Source organism: Prosopis cineraria, unplaced genomic scaffold (assembly GCF_029017545.1).
Source record: "Prosopis cineraria cultivar Desert tree isolate PC_DT_omini unplaced genomic scaffold, ASM2901754v1 PC13, whole genome shotgun sequence".
NCBI lineage: Eukaryota > Viridiplantae > Streptophyta > Magnoliopsida > Fabales > Fabaceae > Prosopis > Prosopis cineraria.
In genome coordinates, this window is record NW_026555344.1 from 15,585,772 (window position 1) to 15,599,284 (window position 13,513).

General features: G+C 33.9%; 1 protein-coding gene across 2 annotated transcripts in view; it reads right to left on the bottom strand.

The window, feature by feature from the left end:
- Positions 1-13,513, bottom strand: part of LOC129291032 (glycine--tRNA ligase, chloroplastic/mitochondrial 2) — a 62,034-nt gene that overhangs the window by 22,148 nt on the left and 26,373 nt on the right. For both annotated transcript variants that reach the window (XM_054928133.1, XM_054928134.1), the window contains exons 17-26: positions 9,131-9,186; positions 7,521-7,592; positions 4,440-4,522; positions 3,619-3,667; positions 3,247-3,309; positions 3,074-3,163; positions 2,912-2,998; positions 2,477-2,548; positions 2,334-2,392; positions 1,339-1,432 (exon numbers count right to left, since the gene is read on the bottom strand). In XM_054928133.1, coding sequence (XP_054784108.1) covers positions 1,339-1,432; positions 2,334-2,392; positions 2,477-2,548; positions 2,912-2,998; positions 3,074-3,163; positions 3,247-3,309; positions 3,619-3,667; positions 4,440-4,522; positions 7,521-7,592; positions 9,131-9,186 — 725 coding nt within the window. The remainder of the gene's footprint in view (positions 1-1,338; positions 1,433-2,333; positions 2,393-2,476; positions 2,549-2,911; positions 2,999-3,073; positions 3,164-3,246; positions 3,310-3,618; positions 3,668-4,439; positions 4,523-7,520; positions 7,593-9,130; positions 9,187-13,513) is intronic.

The window sequence follows — 13,513 nt, forward strand, 5'->3', positions numbered from 1 at the left end:
TGCTAACTCTTCCCGCATACCAGGCATTGTTTCTCAAAGAATGGCCCTTATCTTTTCATGCTCCATTGCTGTACCCTGAAATTGCTCCATATCTGGATGCCAAGGATAGCCTTGCTACAGATAGATTGTGAGAGTAGGAAATGAGAGAAGTAGAGAGAGAGAGAGAGGTAACACAATTATCCTAGTGATAGATTGTGTGGACTCTTTTTCCTAATTTAACACTAATCCTAATCCTTATCTAACTAAAACTTCCTATAAATAATAAATTGTAACAAAATATCCAATATAGCAAATATCCTAATAGATCCTAACACCCTAATATATAAAATACATATATCAAGCTCTAAGGGCAAGCAATCATTGTTGTATTCTTAGCAACATTAATCATATATACTCTTTTCTCACAAGTTATGCATGTCAAGGCACACGTGAGCTTCATTCAATTTCCATGCAATGCCTAGTGACAAGCCTTAAAGGACTAGATCAATGATGGCATCAATATATGTTTAAGAAAGTCTCTCCTGAAGAATACATTTAATTACCAAGTTTTACTGCATGTTTTATTTAGTAGTATTTTGATGTTAGTTTTGTTGTTATTTAGAGCTTTTGATATTTTATTTTATTTCCTCTTGAAAACATTATAGTACAATGGCATCATGCAATCCATGTAGTCAACCCTACCTAGTGGGATAAGGCAACTGCTTGTTGTTGAACTCTTGAAAACATTATCTAGTTGGGTGATTGTTATGTTATCTTTCCACTGACAGGATTATGACGTTTCACATGTTTACTTTTTTAAGGTCATAAGACTTCATGTTTACCAATTTCAAACAAGAAAATTAGTTTTAATTTAACATTCAAACCAGCCATTTTCTTGAGATTTTAGGCATTGCAACCTAGCATTCCAAACCCCTTGTGCACTCAGAACATTGAGATTTCAATGAATCAATTAAATCATCATTAAACTCTGAAATTCTTCAAGATATGAGCTGGGTTTTTCTTTAGCCACTTTATCACACACACTTAACATTATTCTAAAAATTGCTCACGTGCATTTTTTTTAATTGCCTTTTGGGTTGATGAAGAATTCAAAAAAGAGAGTATAGCTAAGTAACTTATACATGCATTTCCTATAACCTTTTACAGTGATATTATCTAAATATTGAATTTACCTGTTTTGATTTTAACATGAGCTTCGAACTTCTAAGAAAATTGTTTGTCCACTTGAGAAGAAAATAAAACTAAGACAATAGTTTCTTGAACTTTCAAATTAAAAGACACAGAGTAGTTCTTGTATTCATTCCCTATGGGTCAAGCGTGAAGCCTTGAATAACTTACATGAAAGAGAATATTTTTTAGTTGATCTCGAAATTCTGACAATCTTTTTTGTCTATCCATCTCATAGAAGAATTTAGCATCTTCATAGCGAGCCCTGAAAATGTAAACAAGATGCCAGGTTTAAAGTGGATGGACTGGAGTCTCCATAAATTTACACAATGACATAAGATGTTAATACAAACAACATAATGCTAACAAGTGAGATTGGCACTGAAGAACAAGAATTGGATGCAAAGTGATAGAGCTCTGCTCTATATTAATTACTTTCAACAGAACTTTAAATGCAAGAAGGAAATAAATGAGGAAAATTCTGAGGTTTTGATATTAAGATTTAAGAACCGAATCAGTGTTACAAAAGAGAAACTCACTGATTCTGGCCAAAACCCTATTCCCTATGGATGAAAATTACAAGAAAAGGAAATAACACAGCAACAAGAACACAGCCTCTCACTGGTGTTTGAAAGACCAGCACTCTCCTCTCTTCTGTCTAACTCACAACAACATTCTTGAGTGCTAACCAAAACAGCAACAGCAAAATAAAGCAAGCAAAAAGGTGACCATCGTATCTAGACTGAATCTAAGCCACCTTACCATACATCATGACTTAATCCTTAATTTCTGGCCCCCAAGGGTATTAACTCTGATCCATTGGGTATTTCTTTTCTACATCCACCTGCCCCCTGGATCTCCTCTTGTACGTCTGACTATATCTCAAGGTTACATCACGAAGCATTTAGCTTTTATTGTTCACAAAAAGGCACAGAATCGAATAAGCACAAATGTGCAGGGTCTACAGCCTATGTCTCAAATTCTGTCAGTCAGTGAAATCTATTGTAGAATAACGAGCATAAAGAGCATTACAATGAACATAGCCATTATACTTACAAGTTACAATATGAATATAGACTCTAAAATGCACATTTTTCAAACAATTATATCAAATTGCATACATATTTAGAGAACTATATAACATTAGTTAATTGAGAGATGAATACCTAAGCACAGCCTCATTTCCTCTCCTTACAACAGTTTCATTGATTGCCCCATTTGCAACCTAACAAAGATCTCATGTCACGTAACAGATAAAAAATTAACCATCCAATAATTCTAGAAGCTTAGGTATTTAACCAGAACTCACAGCAATAAAGTACGGCAACAATCCTCCGTTTTCATCACACACAGCAAAATACTTCTGGTGCTTTTGCATAACCTGCAGAAGATATACATAATAGTTATTTACCATCTTCACAAGTCTTCAAAACTCAGAAGCTTGCATAGAAATTTCAATGGACAAGATGCCATGTTCAATATTTAAGAGAAAAAAGTTGTATTTCTCATTCATCTGACCTCGTGTATACAAGACAATGGAATATATACAACAAAGAACACACACACACACACAAATAATGCTAATAAAATGGAAAATATTCCCTATATAGACATATCCTACTCATATCATAGTGATAAATGCAATAAAGTCTCTGATTTCCCACCAAAAAAAAAATAGTGACATTGAGGCAAAAAGCAACCATCAAAATAAAATTGACTACAAATAGTCAAGAGCTCAACTCACCATAGTCAGAAGATCTTTAGGAAGCTCCAGAAAGGACTCTTTAAACTTTCCAAGCACTGGAACAGGAGCTTCAACAAGATTTACAACCTAAAAGTTGATTCATATGGCCATTCTTAGAACTGAAAATTGACAATAAAGAGAAGAGAAATTAACATCAGTTACCTCATCAAGCAACCCTTTTGGAATAAATATTTGACCATTTACACTTTCTGCTAGTGTATGACATTGCTCCAGTATTATACTTTTGCGACCCTGCAAAATTGGGCAATAAAGTTAGCTACTTGATACAAGCACACGCACGCGCACGCACAGATTAAAAAAAATCCCATTGCTACCTCTATTGCAACATTAATTCCAGCACCTTTAATAGCTTCTGCATAAGATTCAGCACTTACTACCTGCAAAAGTTTTAACCATGCTGTTTCTACAGTACTTGATCAATGTAACACAAGTAACCAAGATATTATTCCCTCTTAGTCTATCACAAACAGACAGAAGTAGACACTTCACAAATTTATATATATATATATATATATGAAGAAACTGAGGCAACAGAGAAACACTTGATCTCATAAAATACATTCAAAAGTATATTAGTTTAGCAAACCATGAAATGGAAAGAAGATAGTTAGGTAAACAATGAAAAGATTATCAAGTATAACATTTTCCAATTGACAAATACAATTAGCATAGTCTTAGGCAAGCACCTGGACAACTGCTGAAGAAGTATTACGAAGACCACAAGATAGGTTTCCACTACATCATAGAAACGAACATGTTAGGAATTATAAAATCATAGAACTGAAAAGGTCTTGAAGTAATAAGAATGCCATTAGACTTAGATCTAGCAAAGAAGTCTTTCGGTTCTTTATTTTTCTTTTTATCTATCTTACAAATATGTCATCACAGATTAAGTTGCCTAATTACATCTGAAGCATATCCAACCAAAGCCAGTGCCCTTATGCATAGCCCGTCAAACATAATGGAAACCCTTAGAATATTTTTAGCAGTTAGTAGTTAGTAGAAGGTAGCATTTATGGCACAAGTGTTTACAAATAGCCTTGTATTCTTGCTCATTTTACAGCAATACAAGTTATTCTCCCTCCAAAATTTCACAATGAATCTAGCAACAGCAAGTTACCAACTGAAATTCTGAAAATTGGCCAGCGAAGTCAATTCTATAACTTTCATAATGCCCAGCTTCAGGACAGCATTATGGTTAAGCTACCAATTCAATTAGATATAAATGACACACAGTAAACGTTAAGAACACAATCATGCAGGCACTTGCGCGCGCACAAACAGGAGGGAGGAGCGAAAGAGACATGCATACACACACACATATAACATGCACCCATGGCTTTCAACAAAATTTGATGAAAAGCAATCCAAATTTCCAATGAACTTGTATAGATTACACTAGAATGAAATCAATTTCAGGTAAACATAAATACATGAAAAAAGAACGAATGACATTGTGACCACATGACATTGATGAAGTAGAGATTATCCAAAGACTGTAAAATACCTTATTAGCCCAGCATAAATAAATGGAACTACTGCATCCCCATGCATGGCTAAAATCCAACGTATAGGCCTGCTAAACATTACCTACAAATAAAACATAAAGAAAACATTACATAACCAACTGGTTCAAATATTTCCAGGGAAACCAACATTAATAATAATTCTGTATTAGTTATAACTTTGAGGGTTGAAAGTTGTTAATTGCTTATTGGCCCAAAAAAAAAGTCCCTTGTTGCATATCACTGATTAGTGAATGACGGAACTTGAGGAACAAGTATGATCTGAGAAAAATGTTGAAAATTATGTTCTTCTCTTGAACGAATACTCTAATGCAAGATGAATATTGAGAACCTCAATTTATAGTCATAGAGCTAAGGAGAATTTTCAATAGTATCCTTAATGCCTATGAGAGTGTACAATAGTCTCTTTACGACCACAAAATAATTATTGTGAATGATTTCAAACATTCTAACGAGGTTACAAGAAGCAGTCCTTGCTAGCTAGATGACATTCTCAACAAGAAATGAAAGTATACAAAATGATGAGGCACCTTTTTATTAAATTCATGGGATATGCTTTCTTGTAATCTTTACTTTTGAAGAGACTTTGCAAGGAGATGATTGAAATTTTTTTTTTTTGGGGTCTTCTAGACAATGCTAGAATTTTACAATCTAGCCATAAGTGAGTTTGGAATTTAAATTCTTCACTTGTGTATTCTCATATAACTAACTTCCAGTTCCTTATCTCCACCCTTAAAGGGAGATTTTCCTCTTGAAAAACTCAAATGGGATTCTCAAGCTCTTCCAAAAAAAATATAATTTATTTGAAAATAATTGTACAGAATATTCTAATCTTACATTGAACCGAAGGGAGTCAAAATATTCTCATCTTACATTGAACAGAATAGGGGATATATACAGTAAAGAACCATCTATTTGGCCAAGAAAGATGGATATGGCAGGATATATGCAATACAGGGAATAAGGAATAAAAGAAATATATCAGATCGTACAAATATTTATATAATAAATATTAGATTTCCACAATAATTGCTAACAGAAGTGACACAAATCGCCCATCTATGTCCCCTAATAAAGCAACACTGGTGCACACTTCGTTAAGTATTATCAAGAAGTTGTTTTCTTGTGGAATACATCGTTCAAGATTTTTTTGGTCTGAGCTAGATTTGTCCAAAAGGATTCAGAGTAGCTTGTCCTTGGAAAGTTACAAGGTTTCTTCCACAAAAGGACAGATCAAGTTCGCAAATTATGTATAAATTTGGGATCCATAATGAAAGTAGAATTAATGTATTTTAGGGGTGCCTCAATTTTCCAGACAACCTGTGGACAAGAATTTTGTTTAAAGCTTATTTGTGGTGTTTGGATCAAGGTTATTTTAAGTGTTCCTCTCATATACGGAGTAACTAGGTGGCAGTGTTGCATGATTAACCTTTTTTGCTTTCCATGCAGCTGACCCCACCTAGTAGGATAAGTCTTGTTGTTGCATTTATGTTTTGCTTTCTTATTCTGTATTTTGATTTCATAAAAGGATTCATCATCCTCCTCATTTGCACCTATTTCCTCTCTTAATCAAAATTCACATTCAATCAAAATAAAACTTTTGAGATAATTCAATAAGCACATGTAACCAACACAATGATGGCCTAAAGGGATGGGTGTTTACACTTTTTTCCTGGAAAAATTACTTACTTTTTCTTTTTGGGGGGGCACTTTTAAGAAATTTTGAGATAATTTTGCGATATTTGTGTAAACTTCTAAAAATAATGAGAAAATAATTAGCTATAGTAAAGGAGAAAGAATATTCATAAAAATGTGAAGATACAAAAAGATATTATAAAATTTGAAATTTATGAACAGGACACAGCAAGATATAATAAAATCTAAAAACAATTAAATAATACATAACTTTTTTAGATTGTAACCAAACCCAAAATAATTCCTGCTTTAAAATTTCTAACATATCTTACAGCAGTAACAACAAGCCTTGTTCCACTAAATAGCATTTCTAATGTATCTTAAAATCACTTATTCCCTCCAAACCACAATATAAAGCATCTTCTAGAGCCGTGCTTGGTCCAAATTATAAGGCCTTGGATAACTTTTATATTTGGATTTCCAACTATACACCTACTTCATTTTGAAAAAGATCATGCATTGGAATTTTAATTACTGTTATCAAGGCTTTTTTTATATAAGATATTTAATGAGAGTACAAATGAAAAGATGTGGACATTTCTAGGAATTTAAAGTTTCAACTAACACTGTTTGTTAACTGTGAATTAGTTAACTATAACTTATATTATGATTTGGAGGGAGTATTTTTTAAGCTCAAACAAATGGGCACATAATCTTTCATATAAACAGAAGATTCCCGTCTCAGAAAAAGGGGGATTAAAGTAAAGGCTAGGTTCATGCTAAGTTCAAATTAAAGTGAAATTCAGTAAATGCCTTCAAAACAAAAGCAAAAACAAAAACAAAAACAAACATTGGCTTCGTAATACCACAGGAATGGATCCTCTGAAGTGGGGAATCCACAAATTTCATTAAATTTACCATTGTAAGAAAGATAGAAAAGATTTTACATTTTATAAAAAAAATAATAAAATGAGAGAAAAAATATCAAAAGAGGAAAACTTCACAAAAATTCATAAATTTCAATTTTAGAGGATTTGCTTCTTAATACCATAACAGCGTAAAACAATGAAAAAACAAGTGCTTTTCTATTATCTATGCTCCAAACAGCCCTATCTACATTCGTGAATGAATTTCAAGAAAATGTTAGTTCTGGTCCCAGGTAGTGCTTCCTGATAATATACAAATCAAGATGCTAACTCATTGCTAATAAAGCTATTATATGTGTGCAGTGTAAAAAAACAAAGAGCTTGGATTTTAATCCAAACCAAAATGGCTAATTATAAGGTCACTCAGAATTTCTTCAATATGAGTTTAATAGGGTCACATTTTGTAGAACTAAACTGACAAAACTGCTCTAGCTTTAGCCTTTCAATCTATTAGCAAACAAAAGCTATATTACTTGCTGAGAGACTTAAGCAGCTGCGTACCTCAGAATTCCAGCGCATCATCTTTGGGAAAGATATTTTGGCAATAGTAGCAGGCAAATCTTCAGACAAAACCTATTAACAGTAGAGCAAATCATAGTGGCAGTAAGATTTCTCCTGACAAGAGATGTAATGAGAAAAAAGAAACAAAGCATCCATGATAGAATATAAGTACAATTCATCCATCAAACACACAATTCTTTCAATAATATTGGTCAAATAAATCCCTATATACACTAATGGTCAATTTGGTTGGAGGGGAGGGGAGGGGCCCGGAGGGAAAATTGGAGATGTGTAGCCATGTTTATTGGGACCAAAATATCCTTAGTTGTTTTTTAAAATAGTCAAACTATGCTTGTTGCTATCTCTTAGTTATAACTTCTGGGTCATGTTTTCTTTTCTTCTTGTTTTTTATTTTTTTCCCCAGATTTTGTGACCTAAATGTAATTGAATCTCTAGGGTGTATCAAGATTGACAAAAACATGATTACAGAATCTCACTCATTGTTTTCTTCTTGTGCGCATCCTGACAGAATTTGTGTTTTTCTCAATTGTATTTATAAAATTATAATCATGCATTATCATTAGATTTGTTTAATAAGTTTAGTAAAAAAGATTGAAATATATAGAATAAACTAAATATTAATTACAATATAACTATTTTATTTTATTTATAAAAGAGAGAAAACTTAAAATAGTTGAGGGTATGATAGTCTATGCATCATTATTTTCACTTCCCTCCTCTTCTAAACCAAGCAAGGTAAATATTAAAACCTCTTCCCTCCCCTCTGTCACATTTCTCTCTCTGCTGAACAAAACAGGCCCTACAGGTAAAGTTGTTTAATATTCCTGTTTGAAAATTTTATAAAAGTTTATAAAGATCATATACAATCAAGGATAGCTATACACTTTCATATTGACATTCACATAAATCTGCTACAAATGCTAGTTTACATTCCACAGATTTACAGACAAGATAGACGCTAAATTTCCAGTAGTGGATCCAAGGGTTATTAATTCGCAGTAGTAACCTTTTTAATGGATAATACTAAATGGGGAAAAAAATCACAAAGCCCCAAACAATGATCAACACATCAAACAAGCCAACATTCTCAACAAACTTGTGCTTACCCCTTGCACCAAAGCTAATGGCATCATAGAAAATTCAGTAAAGAAGATATGATATCATAAAGTAGTTTGGAATAGAAAAGGAAGAAAACATATCAGACTTGCACTACGTTCGATGAACCACTATGTTGACTGTAAAAGCACCTTAGAATCATATAAAATGTTTCACTCGGTACTTGGCCAGACTTGAAATAGATTTACTTCTCTAAAGAGAGTATAATTAAACTTTTGTCCAGGTATAGTTTTCAGTTATAGGGATAATAAGGCTTATTGTTTTTGATGTTGCTGTATGCTTATGGTACTTTCAGGGGAAAATAACAAAGCTGGAAGAGATTTCCCAAATTTCAAGCAAAAGGTTTCAATGCTGTCTCTTTTTACAACGTTCTAAATCAGATAGTGCTTCGCTCCTATGTAATGCACCAACAAAGACCTTGAGTTGAATACACAATATTTGAAAGCTAGATTCCAACAAAAATATTTGAAAACCTCCAAGGCATGTCTTGAGGACTCCTTTACACGAGCATAAACATATTCTGTTTTTCCTGCAATATCAAAAACCACATTGAAGTATCACCCAGGATGTAGCATTATTATAAGGATAGTTTAAAACGACCAGAGAGTAAAGTAGACTGAAATGCTTGATAGTCATATTGCAACAAGTTTTGCCACACATAAAATAAGCATTAAGAAAATATTGTTGTGCTGGATAAATGCAGCTAAGTAGTTTACCAGTTAAAGTAGCCAATTATAAGGTTACATTATACGCAAGATCCATCAATAAACGATTCCCTCAAAAGTGTGAGCTAAAAGGTGAAGATCCTCAATAATTTTAAAATAACTGCTAACATGCCATTTCACAAAATCGCTCTTTATACTAGCAATGTATATAAACAATTAAACACAAACCTTCCATTTCTTGTGCTGTTGGATGTTGAGTATAACTAATCCTAGTACATTTGAATCATTGTTGTGCTCTTTTTTTTTATTAGTTTGTTAAAGGAATTTGTGATAAAATCAAGGGATTGCCAAACCCTAAAATCTTGAACAAAATGCTTTTTCCTAGAGTACCCTTCAAGTACTCAAGGCTTTGATAAACTGCTTGGAGATGGAACTCTTTAGGATCATGCATAAACTCGATTACCACACTCATAGCAAAGGCAATGTTAGGTTTAGCATGGGCTAGATAAATCAACTTCCCCATAAGTTTCTAGTAGGATTCCTTGTTAACAAGAGGATCTAGAGGAGGTGGTTTTCGTAGCTTTGGTTTATCTAGATGCCTTCCTATCTTATAAGGCCTATGGTTTTGTTCAATTAGAGTGCCCATAGGATTGCAACCCAGCTTCCCCCTTCAGCTTGGAGATCAAGAACATGCTTCTGTTCAGATATGAAGATGCCATGCTTAGCATGAGCAACTTCAATACTCAAAAACTATTTTAACCTCCCTAAATCCATCATTTGAAATTCTTTCATCAATTCACTTCGCAAATAGCTAATTCCTTCCAGATCATTTCCTATTACTATGATATCATCAACAAACACAAGTAGAACTATTACTCCCCTAGAAGCAGAATGTTTAATAAACAAAGTATGATCACCTTGGCTCTATTTGAACCCTATACCAACCATGGCTTTTGTAAACCTTCCAAACCATCCCCTAGGTGATTGTTTCAATCCATAAAGACCCTTTTTAAGTTTGCCAATTGTACTAGGAGAAAGTTCTGAATCAAAACTAGGTGATAGATGTCTTCCTTTAAATCCCCATGTAGGAAAGCATTCTTCACACCAAACTATTGTGATTCCCAATCATGAATAGCTACTAGAGATGAAAAAATATGGAAAGTATTCACTTGTGCAATAAGGGCAAAAGTTTCAACATAATCAACCCCATAAGTTTGAGTATACCCTTTGGCAACAAGCCAAGTTTTATATTTATCCAAGGAGCCATCAAATTTGTATTTGAGAGTGAAGACCCCTTTACACCTAACAAGCTTCTTTCCTTCCAATAATTAAACAAGTTCCCATGTATTGTTCTCAAGTGCTTCCATCTCAACTTTCATTGCCTTAACCCAATTTTCATCTGATAATGCCTCAAATAAGGCTTGTGGTATTGAAAGATGTTGGCTAGTGGGAAAGGCTTTATGACTGCAAGACAATTTCTCATATGAAAGAAACAAAGATAATAGATGTAGAGATCGTTTGGTACAACTCCAAGTTCTTTATATCAAAACAATAAGTAGATTAGAACCAAGTAGTTCAGAATTATTACTAGGAACATCTTGAATGTTAGAAACATCACAAGAATTTGTGACTGCAAGACAATTTCTCATAGAAAAGAAACAAAGATAATGGATGAAGAGATCGTTTCATACAACTTTAAGTTCTTTATATCAAAAAAAATAGGTAGATCAGAATCAAGAAGTTCAAAATTATTACTGGGAACATCTTGATTTTTAGAAACATCATAGGAATTTGAAGTAATTTCAGTGTTTTTAGGAGAATTACAAGCAACCTCAAAAGTTTCTAGCACAAGTTTTGAAGTTTGAGCAAGAGCTGATTCAAATGATTGAACTTGTATAGGTTGGGATGTTCTCTTGTTCTTCCGAGTAAAAACTTATAGTGGTTGAGTAGAGTTGAGAGTTGATGATGCTTCCAAAGACTCACTAGAAGAACAACTAGGAAGTTCACGGAGAAAGAAATCATTACCTTAATCACCTTGATCATCATCGAGAGGACTCTCCCTTTTAAGAATTAGATTCAGAAAAAGTAACATCAACTAACGAAAAGAACTTCCTAGTAAGAGAATGAAGGCATTTGTATTCTTTTTCAATAAAGGAACACTCAAGAAACACACTTATGGGAGCTCTAGGGTCAAGTTTGGTCTTTTGTTGAGAATCCACAAGAACAAAAGTAACACACTAAAAGGTCCTAGTTATGTGACCATTTGATGCTGTAGATATGAAAATGATTAATTTATTATGTAAATATTATGTTTTATTAGATAGGATTTTATATCATTCCTTATATCTCTCATAGCCTGATTTTTAGGCCATATTTTTCATCCTTTGTTGTATATACTAAGTCGTTCAACTCTTGTGAAGTACAAGATTTATTATCCGAGACTGATATGGCTCAAGTCAAATGCTCCGATGCACAATGCGACGTTTGACCTTGAGGGATCTTCAAAAACCAATCTACGTCAGGGTGGTGGAAACTCAATGATTGCCGCCCTCAAAGAATCGTTGGTCTCACTCATGCCTGAAAACTCTTTGGCAACAATTACAAAGAGTAGGCCCAATCTATGAAACTTGCCACTGAAGGCCAAGGCAAGCTAGGATATATCACAAGGGATATTCGTACTCCAGATGCATCAAATAGCAAGGCTCTACAACTATAGAAGTCTTCAAACTCCATGGTGTCCTCATGGCTCATCAATTCTATGCACCCCACCATAAAGAGAAGCTTCATGTTCCCACCCAGTACATGTGAAATATGGGAGGCTGTTAAAGAAGCATACTTGGATGGTGAAAACACATCGCAACTATTTGGGATTCGAACAAAGCTTTGGCAGGCAACACAGGCTACTCAAACTCTCAATGAATATTACCTTGAAAAATGTCTCTTTAGAAAGCACTTTACATAAATAGTGAAGAAGAGTAGAAGTGATCTGAGGATGCTGTCAGGTTTCACATGCGTGTGGAAAAGGAATGCTTGTTTGAATTTCTTGCATGTCTTAACTTTGAGTTAGATGATGTTTGTGGACGAATCTTGAGCTTGGACCCACTTCCCTCAGTCTATGAAGCATTTGCTATGGTTAGTCGGGAAGATTCGAGGCAACGAGTCATGCTAAAAGATAACTCGATGCCTTGTTCCAATTCTTCTAAGGCTTCAGCACTTGCTGTTGGCTCAAGGGATCAAAAGACCAAAGGCAAAATTGTTTGTGAACAATGTAAGAAGACTAGACATGCAAAGGACACTTGTTGGGACCTTCACAGTAAGCCTCCTAATTGGAAACCCAATAACGAAAAGGGTCATGGTAATGTTGCTAAAGCAACAAAGAATGAAGTACAGCAGCCACCAACTTTCTCTCAAGCAAATTGGCCAACTACTTGAAATGTTAAATGCACTCCAAAACAACCCACAACCACCAAAACAACCTATTGCTATTGTGGTTCAGTGAGGTAATTTCTTTCATGTTTTAACCACAAACTTTGTAAGACAAGAGAGCATCCCAACAAACCAAAGGAAAATCAAAAGCCTAGCAAACCTCCTCCTCCAAAGCCTCCTATCAACAAGGAATCCTATCAGAAGCTTGATTGAAAATTGATCTATCTAGCTCATGCTAGACCTAACATTGCCTATGCAGTGAATATGGTAAGCTAGTTTATGTATGGTCCCAAAGAGTCTCATCTACAAATAGTATCTCATTTGCTGGAAAGGTTTTCTAGAGAATCTACAAATAGTATCTCATTAGCTGGAAAGGTTTTCTAGAGATTCCAAATAATCAATCCTGTCCTTCACATGATGCAGTTTGTCGATACCTCACTTGTTAGAAAGGATTTCTAAATCTATTCGCATGGATGAAATTTTATCCCATCCAACCCTCCCCGACTAATTTGTGTCTAAATTTTAACCCATCAGGAGATGAGTTCTTCAAGCAGGGGAGAAATGATGAAATATAGGATAATGATTAATTAGGATAATTAGGGTTTATTTAAAATATTAGGATTATCCAAAATGAATATTCAAATAAAAATATTTATCCATTAGAATTATGGTTTATTATTTTATTTCATCATTATTTTAGATTTATTTATGTTTAATGAGATAGGATATTATCATCCTATTAGTATCTTTTAAAATTAAAATTAG